Source organism: Amblyomma maculatum, chromosome 5 (assembly GCF_055883805.1).
Source record: "Amblyomma maculatum isolate TAMU_Amacu chromosome 5, ASM5588380v1, whole genome shotgun sequence".
Classification (NCBI taxonomy): Eukaryota; Metazoa; Arthropoda; class Arachnida; order Ixodida; family Ixodidae; genus Amblyomma; species Amblyomma maculatum.
Genome location: NC_139348.1, coordinates 1096101 through 1110387, shown reverse-complemented (window position 1 = coordinate 1110387; position 14287 = coordinate 1096101). Strand labels below are relative to the sequence as shown.

At 45.1% G+C, this 14287-nt stretch overlaps 1 protein-coding gene and 1 long non-coding RNA gene across 2 annotated transcripts in view; one reads left to right on the top strand and one right to left on the bottom strand.

Moving 5' to 3' along the window:
• Positions 1-3042, bottom strand: part of LOC146187602 (uncharacterized) — a 48881-nt gene extending 45839 nt beyond the window's left edge. The window contains exon 1 of the mRNA XM_084603034.1: positions 2721-3042. Coding sequence (XP_084459160.1) covers positions 2721-3042 — 322 coding nt within the window. The remainder of the gene's footprint in view (positions 1-2720) is intronic.
• A 3218-nt stretch (positions 3043-6260) lies between these two features.
• LOC146187601 (uncharacterized) lies at positions 6261-14096 on the top strand. The gene is made up of 3 exons (XR_014707353.1): positions 6261-6790; positions 7509-7557; positions 10624-14096. It is a non-coding gene; the product is annotated as an uncharacterized LOC146187601 (long non-coding RNA).
• The last annotated feature ends 191 nt before the right edge of the window (positions 14097-14287 follow it).

Sequence of the window (14287 nt, the reverse complement as noted above, 5' to 3'; positions counted from 1 at the left end):
AGTGCCCGCGCGGAGATCGTTGGAACTGAGCGAATCTCGGAGCCCGCGATTACAATGTTAGAGCCCTTCTTCAGCTCTCTCATATATATGGTCGCACACAGAGTGCGAGCGGTTCTTTTGGTTTTGGACTGCATCCACGGGCGCATGCAAAGGGATCGCGTCCCCTGTTATTTTCCATTGTGGAAACGTGGGCCGAGATTGAAAGGTGTCCTTGCTTTCCAAGCGCCCCCGGGATAAGCTTCTCTCTATACCAACGCATAAGCCGAAATGAGCACTTGAAGTAATCGCATACGAGGAGATAGCTGCAGCAAGTGTTATATATTCATTCGAAAATCTGGACAACATATTCTTTCCGTTCAGAACCATATTGTATATATGTGCACTTACGTGACAAACTCGTGTCGTGTCACACTTAAGTCGGACTCAGCGACTGTATAAATCAGGGTGTGATAACGTTATGGTTGCACCTGTACAGTTATAACCACAGCGTATAGGGTCAATCGCAATTCGGGATTAAAGAATCCCCACGATATTGGGGAGAAAGATTGTATCATTGCAGCCGAAATACGCTGACGAGAAAGACGTGAAGTAAATGTCCGGTTGAACGCTTGCTTCGGGCAAAGTTCTATTCTTTATTGAGGTGGCATCACAGAGGTCGCGCGTTTTCGTTGAAATATACAGTTGTCATATTATTCACCGTCCCGACGAATAAAGAGTTTCTGAAGATTCTTATGCGTAATGAGGAAGTATGCCAACCTTGCACATGCATGCGCGGTAAAGAGCAGCACCAAGTCACTCGGCCTAAGAGAATTGACCCGAAGGATAACTTTCCTCGAATATAATTTCGAACTCGTTGTGACGCAACTTCGCACAAAGGCATGCAGCTCACCAGCACTAGAGGTTCTGTTGCTTAACAGTATACCGTTTTGTATTCTTTTTTTTTCATCCACATAAGACCAAGTTCATTCATTTGCTGCATTCAACTGCTGACAAGACATTGCACGATAGTAACTTGATTTTTTGTCGTCCTGCTCAGCTATTGTAGTCGGAATGATATCCGCATGGGGAAATTTTAAAACAATTCATCTTAAAGCACCGACTTTTATATTTGCGCATGCACACAGATGTGCGCATGCACACTTTGTTACGGGCAAAGAATCCGCACTAAAACAGCCTCCGGTTTATCATTGCTATCTCTCCTTCTAGTCTTTATTTATTCCATAAAATATTTAACAGTCCCATGCGGGCAGCCCCTTATATTCTTCCCCCAGCACTATAAACTTGCACCAGTTACTCTTTCGACTCTCTTTTTCCCCGCGCAGCTGCAGATTGGAACGGCCTTCCAGGTGACATCGCTGCTATCACCTGCTCACCAAAATTCTTTGAAAGTGTAAAAAAATATGTACTATAACAATGTTTTTATAATGTTTCCCACCACTTATGTAACATCCCTTCCTGGGGCCTTTAAGGAAATAAAATGAAATGTGATAAATCATGCTGCAAATTGCTGACCGCGATGAAACACCGCGTGGATCGAGGTCGCCTGATATTGCTAGGACGTATACCGTGGCGAGTATATATGTATATATATGCTGAAAATGATGACAGCACAATATATACTTCGTGTATGGAACGATGCTGAGACTTTCGCTTGAAAGGGTATACGCCGGATCTCAGAGGGCAGCACATCCACCAGGTACATCTTGTGCTGTCATCCTTTCCAGCATCATTCAGTGACAATCGAAATTTGTCGCTAATACAAGAACAGAGCAATTTTCACAGACGCGTGCGTTCAAGTGGGGCACTGGGCGGCTTTGCGATCATCGTTACTATCACCAATAAGGAAAAAGGCCCCTTCCACTCACACCGAATTAGACTTGCTTCGGAGACTAGCGTGCTGTTAGATGTCGACAACAGCGCCGAAAAATATAGTAAAGTAATGCTAATCAAGGTGCTGCCGCATTGACTCACACACTCTGTTTGAAACAAGAAAAGCGACCTCTTTATCTTCTTTTCTTAGCCCCGCCGCGGTGGCGCAGTGGTTAAGGCACTCGACTGCCGTGCTCAAGCATGCGGCATCGAATACCAGTCGCGGCACTCCTTTCAGATGGAGGCGAAAAAACAAGACGCCCGTGCGCTGTCAGTGAACGTTCAAGAACACGAGGTGGTTGAAATTTCCGGAGCCCTCCACGATAAGGCTTCCCAGCGTGAGTCGCTTTCATATGCTAAATACGCAGAAAGCAAACAGAACTTCCGAACCCCTTCTTTTTTTTAGAACACGAACTGCTAATTCTGGCGAAGTGCTTGCCCACTGCCATCTATATGAACCCCCATCAATTAACTTCGAAATACGATAAAGCTCATTCCCCAATCCCTCGCTCGAAAGAACTGGAACGCGTAACGAAAATGCCCCCCCCCCCCTCCTTACACACATAAAAGTCGTTCGTTCGTGCCAAGCAGATCGACTGATGTAGTCTCGCATGAGAAATAAATCTCGATTACTGAATGCATCAATAAGTTTGGAAGAAAGGAAAACGATAGAGAAGGCATATATAGTAGCTTGGACAGGAAAGCGTATATATGCCTCCTCTTCAGCAGCTCACTTCCGTTAAAAGAGCCGTTCGATAGCCGGAGAGAGAGGGCTGCAGTGAACCACCCGGTGCACGCGCAGCTTGTCATCGTCGAGGTTTAGGGTCAAAAAGTGCGGCGATTTTACTCACCGTGGCCGTCATCGCGGTCCGAGTGGCGGGAGTAGCTGTCAGCGGGGCTGGGCGGCCGGGGCAGGTGGTGGTGCGCCATCGGGTGAAGCGGATGGTGCTGCGCGAAGGGCATATGCACCAGACCTTGCGCTGCCAAGCTGGCGGCGGCAGCGGCCGCAGCGGCGGCCGCCGCTGCTGCCGCTGCCCCCTGGGCCCCTGGCTCGCTGAGGATGTCGCGGATGAGGAACGAAGGCGGCGCCGGTCCGCCAGGCATTGCGTCGCCGTCGTGCTGCTGTCGCGAGCACTTGGACTGTTGCTGTCCCGGCGACAGGTCCACGGTCATCGGGCTCGTGGTCTTCGCCGCCACCCTACGTTGTCGATGTGCGAACACCGCCGCTCAACACGCGTCTACGCGGAAACGCGCCGACAGTACTAGGATTGCCACACGATGTGGTGACAGCGCCGACGGCGTCGTCTCCACTTCTTCAAAAGTCCGCTGCGTGAGGTGACGGGATCACTGCTCACCGAAGCTGGCACGGCAGGGCGGATCCGGCTTGCCCTGTGGTCTGTCCACTCACTTTCAGATGGTGGTGCAGAGAACCGAGCGAGCGTGGTTCATTCCTGCGGGGATCGAACCGCTTATCGAGGCGCGATGACCGACGCGTCCTGATCTCTGACGGAGCCTGCGATGCTTGCTCGAGCAGTGTGCTTCGCGTGGGGGCGAGCGAGAAACCACGTTCAACTCACTCGCTAGGTGAAAAATAAAGAATAACGGCACCTAAGTTGCGTGCGAGGGTCGCGAACAACTCCCGCCGAGTGACTGCCGCCAGGCGCGAGCCGGTCGTTCCGCCTCCCGCCTGGGCGGTGCCTCAGTCTCCGCCCACGGGTATCAACGTCATCCCTTGCGCCGGCCAATGGCCACGCACAGTCAGGCCTTTTCGCACCGGCATCGGCGTGCACGCGTGCGCGGAGCCGCTCGATTCCGCGCGATCGTTTCTTCGTACTTTATCGCACGCCGCGCGCGGAGGTGGGATGGCGGTGGAGGCAGGAGAACGAGGAGGGGAGGGCGGTGAGCTCTTCTGCTGCGCTCTCTCTGGGGGCAAGCCAGCTTCTCTGCGCGAAATAAGCGGTTCGTTTTCGGTGATTAGGAAAGCTCCACACCGATAAAACAAACACACGTTTCTTAGGGCGCAAGGAAGAGAGTGAGGCGGATGATACAAGAAAATAAAAATGGAAGATCGAGATGGCATAATGAAGAAACACAATAAAAAATAAAAAGAAAACAGAAAAAGAACGCGAGGGGCAAAGAGCAAGATGGGCGCGAGGTTGTGGAGAGAAAATATTGAAGACGGGGCCGCAAAAGCCGGGCGCGAGAGGCATTTTTCTTGCTCGGACGAGCCTGCTGCTGGGTCTGCGTCGCCAGAAGCCATCGCCGGCGCTGCGGTAGGTGAGTTCGCGGTGGCGGCGTGAAGTGGTGACACTGAACTCATTAAAATTTATCAAGGAGCGCTCGCCTTCTTTCTCCCGCGAACGACGACGGCGCCTCCTCACCCGTGTTTTCGCATGGCGTGCGGGCGCCTCCTCCAACTCTCTCTTGTGCGTTTCCTAAGGACTTCCTGACTGCGCTATTAATTCGTTCCACTCGATTCACGCTGCGCGCTTCCACATTGCTTTTTCCCGTCTCATTCCGCCTTCCAGGCTTTTTCTCTTTCCCTCTCATCAGTCGCGACGACTGCGGCCTCATCGCCGCCCTGCGAGCACTTTCTTCCTTTCTAACGATCGACACTAATTTCAGCCTGGGGCGAAGCGAGGGTTGGGCGCGGGTTCCCTAACGAGGCCCAGGCGCGACGACTTGTTTTAAACGACCAGTTTAGGTCGGCGGTGGTTCGCCCACTCTTAATTAGTCGCGGCAACCATGAAAGCAGCGCACACCAGACTCGTGGAGCGCGGCGAGAGGAACTCGAGCGTAAGCGAGAACCGTGCCGCGCCAAATGGAGACTCGCTTGTTCGGCCGGACGTGTTGAAAAAGCGCGGGGAGTGCGCAGTTTGTCTTCGCCTCTTTTCTCCCGCTTTCAGTCTGGCCCGCTTCTTTTGGTGTATGTACGCAGCCCAAAAGAAGCCAGTGTCTCATGGCCGGTCCGTCTTGAGCAGCTCTCAACGCCTTTTGTTTGAAGGAGGCGACGCCGACGAGTCTGTGTGTTTTAACCGGGTCGTTAGTCTGCCGAGCTGCGGAACGGGACTGGCGTTCAGCGCGTACCCGCGCTTATAGAAATCGCGTCGAATGAATTATGGTTTCGCTGGCGCGTTTATTAGCTCCCGTCTGTTTGGGAACTCGCAATAAACGTGTCACTCATCCGGTGATTCGAAAAACGCGCGCGGATATGGGCGTTCCGTTTCCGGTCTCTCTCCTCCGTTATCTTCTCTTTTTTCTTTTCCTTTTCTAGACCCCTTTTCCCCCCTTTCTCTTCATCGGTGTGTCTTCCCTCGGGCCTTCTGTGTGGCGGAGCGTTCGTCGTAACGGCCTCTTATTGAAATTAAGGCGCCGGAGTCCGTTATTAATGAAGCGCTTTGTGTAAAGGCTCGACAGTGGCATTGCGCGCGCGACGCTGATGGGCAAATATATACGCCGCTTTGATTCGGGTGTTTGCCCATGGGGCCTGCACTTCTTTTGGTTGGACACGCGTGTGAGTAATGGCGGGCTGCCGGCGTGACTCTCTGCCAAGTTTTGTGCGTGGTTGCCCTCGTCGGCCGTTATGTGACAGCGCGCGGGCGACACGCGAACTAACGCGTTGGTTGGTCTCGGCGAGTTGTTTTCTGCAGTCCACATGTACAAGACAAGAAGAGAATGAAAGAAGAAATGAGCTGTGCACGTGGGAATGAATGTTAGTAAAACAGGAATTTCATGTTGCAGCATTTGCGAGGACAGACAATAAAATCTGTGCAGATACTAAAACTTAAACTCTATATTGTTTGGTTGGTTTGGTTTGTGGGATTTAACGTCTCTCTGGTAATGAGATACGCCGTAGTGAAGGACTCTAGAAATTTCAACCAACTGAGTTCCTTTACCTTGCACTGACATCCGACAGCACACGGTCGCCTTGCTTTTCGCCTCCATCAAAAAGCGGAAGCCGAGGCCGGGATTCGATCCCGCATCCTTGGGCACAGTAGTCGGGCGCCCTAACCACTGCAACATTCCGGCGGCAGCCTACAATGTGCGGCGGCCACACACTCTTAGAAAAAAAGTTAGTAAAAGGGTAGTAACGGCTGCCGTTACTACCTTTTTTAACCGTTACTACATTTGTACGACCTTCTTAGGTAGTAACATGGTAGTAACTCCTGCTGTTACTACGTTTTTTTGACTGAAAGACCTTTTTACTACCTCTCTGGAAGCAGGGGTAGTAAATGTACCTTACCTGTTTTCTACCATGATCAGAAGATATCTGATATTATATACGATAGGAATATTGAAGTATTCAATACTCCTGATTACATTGCTACTCAATTTTGTTATTGTTTATTTATTTGCCATACCTTCAATCGCCAAGGCATTATAGAGGGGAGGGGGTTACATAAATGAGCCCTGGGCTCAAACTGTGCGCTGCCTTTTCATAAAAAGAAAGAAAGAAAGAAAGAAAGAAAGAAAGAAAGAAAGAAAGAAAGAAAGAAAGAAAGAAAGAAAGAAAGAAAGAAAGAAAGAAAGAAAGAAAGAAAGAAAGAAACTAAACTGGCTTCCGAAACCGAAACTTCGTATAGGGAGGCGACAGTTAAAAAAGCCACAAAAGCCATTGATAGGTCAATCCGAACCAATCCGAAGTCATCAGTGGCGGAGAGGTGCGATGTCATCATGCTGCCTTTGTGGTCGTGCGGTGCGATTGTGGACGCTGTTTCCTTGCGTTGTGCTGCTTTTTTTGTGCTGTGGTTCTTTGAATGGGCTGCAGAATTGATGTGTGACATGTGAACTTCGATAGGTGTTCTGAATTACGTGAAGTAGTGGTAAATAGATTCACTGTCATACACCGCTTGCACCGTACCGTGGCAACGCCGGCTTCAACACGGAAGAAGGAAATGGACTGGCGTGATTGCTTGAAAATGTGAGTACGCTGCTTGAAATTATTGTTTGTTTAATATTGCTATTGAATGAGGTACGCGCTCTTAATATTGTTGCGTGTGGTCTCAAAGTCTCTTCGTAATACAACTCTTCGGAAGCTGTCGCTTTTCATGTGCAAGTTCGACCCTACCGCGAAAAAGTTATGTTATGGCTTATATCTCGTGATATAATCTTGGCGGGTGTGTATTGGATGTGTTAGCGCGGTGAATTATTGCGCCGGGAATTCCCGCCTTGGCTGCGGCGGTGTGAACCTTGAACCACACGTGAGCGTCCCGTCCCGTGAGTGCGCCTGGGAACATGTAAACCGACAACCCCCCACCTGCAGCGTGCCTTCGACGTGGCGGCGCCGGGCCGTCCGTGTTTGCCTTATTTCGGGTGTTTTTTTTTCTTTTTGAATGGGCCTAGTGCGCAGCGAATAAAGCGTCCATGTTTTGGTGTGAGAGTGCGCGATCACGGTACTCAGAGCAGCAGTGCGTCGTCAATGGGAGCGGGCGCTGGAAGAAAGGCGAAGTAGTGCGCAGTGCGGCGTCAACTGGAGCTGACGCTCTACGAAGAAAATGTGCGAAAGTGCGAGAGAAAGTATGAAACTTTAATCAAGTTATCTTTGTTATTGTCTTTTTCTTTATTCGTTTTTTTTTGTAACTTGTAATGTGCGTTGAGTGTTTCCTTTTCCATACCCCTCCCCTTTGTTTTTCTAACAGATGTGATCAGTACCCCAAACGAGCTGTGACCTGTGTGATCCTTTTCGAGGTAAGTGAGTGAACGAATAAGCTTTTATTTTGCCATTTATTCATCTCTTAGTATAACCATTGTGGTTCTCAACATTTAGATGAGTATTTTCTTAGTCTGTTTTAAACTCGCCTTTTTTTCTAACAGGTGGATGCATTAATGCGATGAGTAGAAACAGCGCGCAAAAAGCAGGTTATTGCGGTGTTGTGCATGTTTCACATTGGTCGCTGCATTTAGTCTTGGTGCTTGTGTGAAAGTACAAAAAAAATATTCCTCTCTGTAAAATATGGTCGGCTGACGCCAAGGTACAAACTCGTGTACTACTCAGCCGTTAGGTGTTTAGCAGTAGATGGTGATTCGAAAGAATTATTTGAGTGACCACACGTAGTCAAATGTGCATTACAAGAGTGATTGCTTTCATTACTAAATAAGATTTTTGTATTTTTTATGAATTGTGCGTATCTTAGTGTTGTTCACATCACAGGTGGGCAGTTAGAGGTAATGGGCAGTTGCATTCGTTGATACTTTGTGTCGTGGCTTTTGATGGAAGCTTTAAAATGCTGCAGTAGTAAACAATTTCAAACCAGAAATGAAAAAGTCATTTCGCTTCCTTAATGTCTTTCATGTTCGCTGCGCTTGCAGCTAGTTTGATCTTAGAGGCCTTTATTTGCGCAGTTTTTTGGTTGCCTTAATATTGTACACACATAACTGAATACACCAGCAGTGAAATTAGTTTTGTGCTATTGCTAGTATTTCAGAAGGAGAAGTGTGACTGACATCTTGGGATAAGCAGCTTTTCGGTGCATGCACTTTTTTTGCAACTTTAAAATCAATTTGGATTGAGGTATGCAGGCACTGATCAATCAATATATTTTATGTGCTCGGAGCAAAAGGGAGAGAGTGTAGAATGTCAGGCATATTTCTGATACTGTGAGAAAGTCACCACTTAGAAAAAAAAATTCAGATGTCCACAAGTGTGAAACAAGGCCATTTTAATTTTTTTTTTTCACTGTGACTGTAAGGCGTACCTGTGCAGAATGCATAACCACTTGATAGCGAAATGTTTGCGAATATCTTTTTTTTTTGCATATACAGAATGCAGCACATTAAACACTGTCCTAAATTCGGTGCATTTCAACATAGTCTTATTCAGGAATTAAAGGAAAGAACCTCAGTCCTAACTTTTAAAATTAACGATCAAGTTTCTAAAAGATGAGAAAGAATGTGAGAAAACATGTTGCATTGTATTGTTTCCAGTAAGGTTATCAAAGCTGAAACTTTTTTTTCTTTTTTCCGAGCATTGGGAGAAGGGCGTAAAGTGAAGGCACCAAATCAACATACAAGACTTCCTGCTCTTCAGAATATTACCAATACGCTAACCCTGCTACCTTTAACATAAAGAGAAAGCATACATGATTATGCTATTGTAAGCCAAGGCTGATCTGTGACAAACGCAGGCTGTGGCGGTGCCACTATCCATGGGTGTGGATAGCTGCTCGCGGCACCACCCTTAGATATCCAGTTGTAAAGGACAGTTTTCAGTATATATATATATATATATATATATATATATATATATATATATATATATATATATATATATATATATATATATATATATATATATATATATATATATAATATATTTTTTTTTTTTTCACAGTGCATCAATGATGACTTTCGCATACCCAGATTGTTGCTTTGTCTTTCCCCTGTGGGCATACTTGATTTACTTTCCTTTTGTAACAGGCATTTCTCATGAAATACATGTTGGGGACCTTTTTGCTCCCATTAGTTAAATTTATTTATTTCTTCGTAGAGCAGGCATTTCCACACTATTTCTTAATTTCCTGTTCAGTTTTGCCCATTAGAAGTGCTACAAGATAAGGAAATCAGGTTGCCTTGTTTAAGAAATTTGAACAAAATGTAGATGTGTGAAATAAATGGGACAAGTTCCTGTTGGAGTTATTTAAAAATACTGGCTTTGAAATTACACCTTACACAACCCTTTTTTTTGCTCTAGAATGCACCTAGTTATGATAAATGAAGAAAACTGCTATATATGTGCCATAGTTGCAGTCTGAGACTTGGAAATTTTAAACCAATAGTTTACGTGCATTCCTATGGGCGTCACTTCACGCCCTGCACCCACAAATGGCTATACCGCTACATTCTGCTTATGTAACAAACCAGCAATTGTTTATAATAATGTAATCACATATCCTGCCTCTTCACAGTGCAGGTCTCAGCCTTAACATAAACCTAAAATTTTAGAAATGGGCATTGTTTGCTAATTTTGCACCTTTATTCAAAGAGTTGTGACGATGCTTGATAAGCCGTATGTTTCATTTTCGATAACATTGTTCGAAGCAGAATAATGCAATGCGTTCACTTAGACTCTTTATTCATCTCCTCCAGGAGACTAGTTCGTGAAAATTAATACAATTTATGGAGGAATTAACGGGGCGATGGGGTAATTTTTCTTTTGAGTTTTGAAGCAACCTTCTCTGTTCAAACATGCAATAATTGGGAAAATGTTTCATGTGCTTTAATTTTATGCATAACAGAAACATTCATACACATTTAGAACACCAATTGTCTTATCCATTTTCTAATCTTAAGGTAGGTGTGCCTCATATTCATGGAGTAAAAAAAATATTAAAAATAACCTCATTTGAGACTTCTGGGATGTTAGAAATGTTTTCTAGGAACCAGGCTTCGAAGTTCGCCTATCATCATATTGTGAAGTGCTTATGCCACCTCCCATTCTAAACCTTTGAAGGCAAGGAAAAGCCTTAACTGCCTTTCATGACCTTTTCATCTTTAGGGAAACTGTAAAGTCTCTCCTATACGAGCGAGAAGTAAACCATGCCGGCTGGTTACTTTCTGGCAAACACAGTACATTGTATTGAGGCTGAAGTCTAGCATTTTTTTATCATGATGCGAGCAGTCTTGTTAAAGTTGCTTGCCCAGAATCCTCTTGTTTGATCGTAGCTACTGAATTTATAACTGTCTGTTTTCATTACTGGGAAAGGAATTGTGTGCTTGGTCTCACTTGTTGATTTTTTCCCCTCTTTATATATGCAGTTACCTGAGCACTTGACTGGCCAATGCCTGGAACCTACCTGCTGCTCCTACACACCACAGCACAAATGAGGGACGCACTAAATCATCTACCAGCAAGCACACTGCAGTGCCCTTCTGCAAGCCATCACACGTTCAGGGATGCACGATTAAGGTCATACCCTAAACACTGCTAACGATGCTAGTATGAATGGACAGCTGCCTTGGTCTGTCTGCATTATTTCTTTTAATAATGCAAAAATAATAGTGAAAAAAAATCATTCTGAAGCAAATCTATTTATATTGTGGTGGTTAGCAAAAACAAAACCTCATTTCATATGTGATGTATCTGAAAATTGTTTTTGTGTTGGTTGTAAATGTCACAGCATGCTTATCTCACCAACTATTAACTGCGTGAGTTTGAAATGTACAGGTACCTGGAAAATACTGCAGACCATGCCTCTTGTATTTGAAATTATCCCATGAGTTTTGTAGGGAAGATGTGATAGTTACTTGGCTCCATACATGAATGCTTCAGTGACGTGCTAAAGTATGTGCAAGGTATCTCCTAAGAGTCATTAGGTGAAATGTAACAAATGGTTTTATTACTGAGTTGTGGTTTGTATCATTATAGATCCGACTGCGCATTTAATATTTTGGTTTCCACAACATTTATTTTTCTTCTAGCAATGTTGTGCTTTTCCTTGTGACATTTAGCTTTATTCAGCCGGTCTCCACAACAGCCTTTCAGGTCTACACTAATGGTAGCCAGATTTTGATGGTATGTTAGATTTCTGGAAATAAGCTTCACATCCTAAATTTTAGGAGGGCACCCAACTCGGCAATATCTGGGCACAGATATAATGTTAGCTATTTATTGACACTGCAATCGAGCAAAAAAATCAGCAATAACAGTTGATTGATGCTTGTGGTCACCTGCGTAGGATTAGCAAATGACAAATGTATAGTCGACTATATGCCTGCACTTTTTTCTCTACACTGACCATTACATACATGAAAACAATCTGGAAGAAGGCATACAATTCTTATAAAAGGCCTTTTATTTATCCCACTCGAGTTATAGGCAAAACTGTTTTCTAATCAACACTGTTCAGTCCACACCAGTCAATATAATATACACCAAGGTGTCGCAAGGTATCAAGCTTTTTAAAAACAGTGTCCTAGAAGTGAATAAGACTGGGCGTGTTGGTTAGACATTGTAAATCAAAGAGCATAGCGCGGGAACAGAAACGGAGACGACAAGACAGAACAAGCACTAGCTTTCAACTGAGGGTTTATTGCAGAAATGATCACATATATATACACTTCGGGATCGGCAATGAATGAGAAAACAAACCATTACTATCATACAGCCACATGCTAAGCCAAGAATTCAAGCTCTTCTTATGGCAGTGCAACAGACGCCTTGCTGACATATTTATCCCATGTACGAGCTATCTCCAGTGCTTCTGTTATCTCCCTTGTCGGCTCGTTACGATCTCGATACATGATGATCGACTTTTCGAACGGGATGACAAGGTGGTTCCGCATCACATCTTCTGCAGTGCGCAGCGAGATGGCAGTCTGTAGCAATGCTGCCAACTTTTTATTGGGCCCCAGAAGACGCACGTTTAAACATCAGCCAGTCTTACCAACGTAGTGTCTTCCACATGAAAGTGGAATTTTATAAACAACCCCCCCCTGCAGGACACGTAAGGGTATCTGTTTAATCGGACACCCAGCCTGCAGCGTTTGCATAGGACAGGTTTTTCTGCACAAACTCAAAAGCATTTTTGGTGCAGTAAACAGGACATTTACGCCAGAACATTGCCCCACATTCCTTAAGTTATGAGAAACCTTATGCAGGTAGGGAATGACGACTACTTTTTCTTTATTCCTTCTTTCCTCCTTTTCTTCTCATCCGCTCGCTGTTCGTCACTCATGCGTGCCGCAAATTTCTTTCTGCGAAGCAGGCTTTCAGCAACGGAAACCATAACATGTTTAGGGTAGCTCGCCACCTGCATACTGACACTTTCACCCATGGCTTGATCACATGACTTGCAGAGAGCGTTAGACAAAAAAGAAAGCTCTCTGCAAGTCATGTGATCATGCCATGGATGAAAGTGTCAGTATGCAGGGGGCGCGTTTGCAGGCGGCGAGCTACCCTAAACACGTCATTGTTTCCGTTGCTGAAAGACTGCATCGCAGAAAGAAATTTGCGCCACGCATGAGTGACGAACAGCGAGCGGATGAGAAGAAAAAGGAGGAGGAAAGAAGGAATAAAGAAAGAGTAGTTGTCATTCCCTACCTGCATAAGGTTTCTCATAACTTAAGGAAGGTGGGGCAATGTTCTGGCGTAAACGTCCTGTTTACTGCACCAAAAAAGCTTTTGAGTTTGTGCAGAAAAACCTGTCCTATGCGAACGCTGAAGCCTAAGCGTCCTATTAAACACGGAGACCTTTACGTGCCCTGCAGGAGGGGGGTTCTTTATAAAATTCCACTTTCATCTGGAAAGCACTACGTCAGCAAGACTGGCTGATGTTAAACGTTCGTCTTCTGGAGCACTATAATAAAGTTGACAGCATTGCTACAGACGGCCATCTCGCTGCGCACTGCAGAAGATGTGATGCGGAACCGCCTTTTCATCCCGTTCGAAAAGACGATCATCATGTATCGAGATCGTAACGAGCCGACAAGGGAGATAACAGAAGCACTGGAGATAGCTCGTACAGGGGATAAATATGTCAGCAAGGCGTCTGTTGCACTGCCATAAGAAGAGCTTGAATTCTTGGCTTAGCATGTGGCTGTCTGACAGTAATTGTGTGTTTTCTCATTCACTGCTGATCGTGAAGTGTATATATGTGATCATTTCTGCAATAAACGCTCATTTGAAAGTTAGTGCTTGTCCTGTCTTGTCGTCGTCCCCGTTTTTGTTCCGGCGCTATGCTCTTTGATTTACAATGAGTGGCCTAGTCCACTGAAATCAGATGAGAGCTCATGAGTTGTATAGCTTAGTCTGGAGTATTTCTTTGTTTTCTGAAGTTTATTAATTAATGAAACTCATTAGCTAATTTTTTAATTTCTGGTTTCAGCAACAAAGAGTCTATTAACGGAGCGTGGTTTCAGGAACAAAGCACTCCAGCGAAAAGCGATTTTGTTCTCCAGAATGCGTCTTGGGCTGCTGAAGGGGTACAGCTGCATGTGGCACACTTTTTGGTGCTCAAAGACACACCAGGCTCTACAAGCCTTCAATACCTTAACCTCCTATAAAGGTTTCAAGTTCAACACACTCAACCCTGGTGTAAATACACTGTCTCATATGAATGTGTGATAAGTTATAACCAAAACAGAACAAAAGTAACTGCTTTCTTTTTGAGTATTTTTCTCATCTTCAGGCAATCTCCTTTTCACCACTTGTGATGCGGGCAACTGTTTGTTTAGAAAGTTGAATGCTTGAACTGAATAATGAGAAATAAAGTCTCATCTTCTTAGCCACACTTGTGTTCAATTTGTTTGTTTTTTCGGAAGCCATGTATGACCACTGCTTGAGTGCTTCCATCTTATGTAATCCAGTGTTCAGGTTAGTGGTTATAGCAACAAAGCAGAGGAGTTTGTTAAATGTGTAGTATTTTTACTACAGTTTATTACTGTTACAGCCTTCTGTAGGTGGTGCATATTGCTAAAAGTA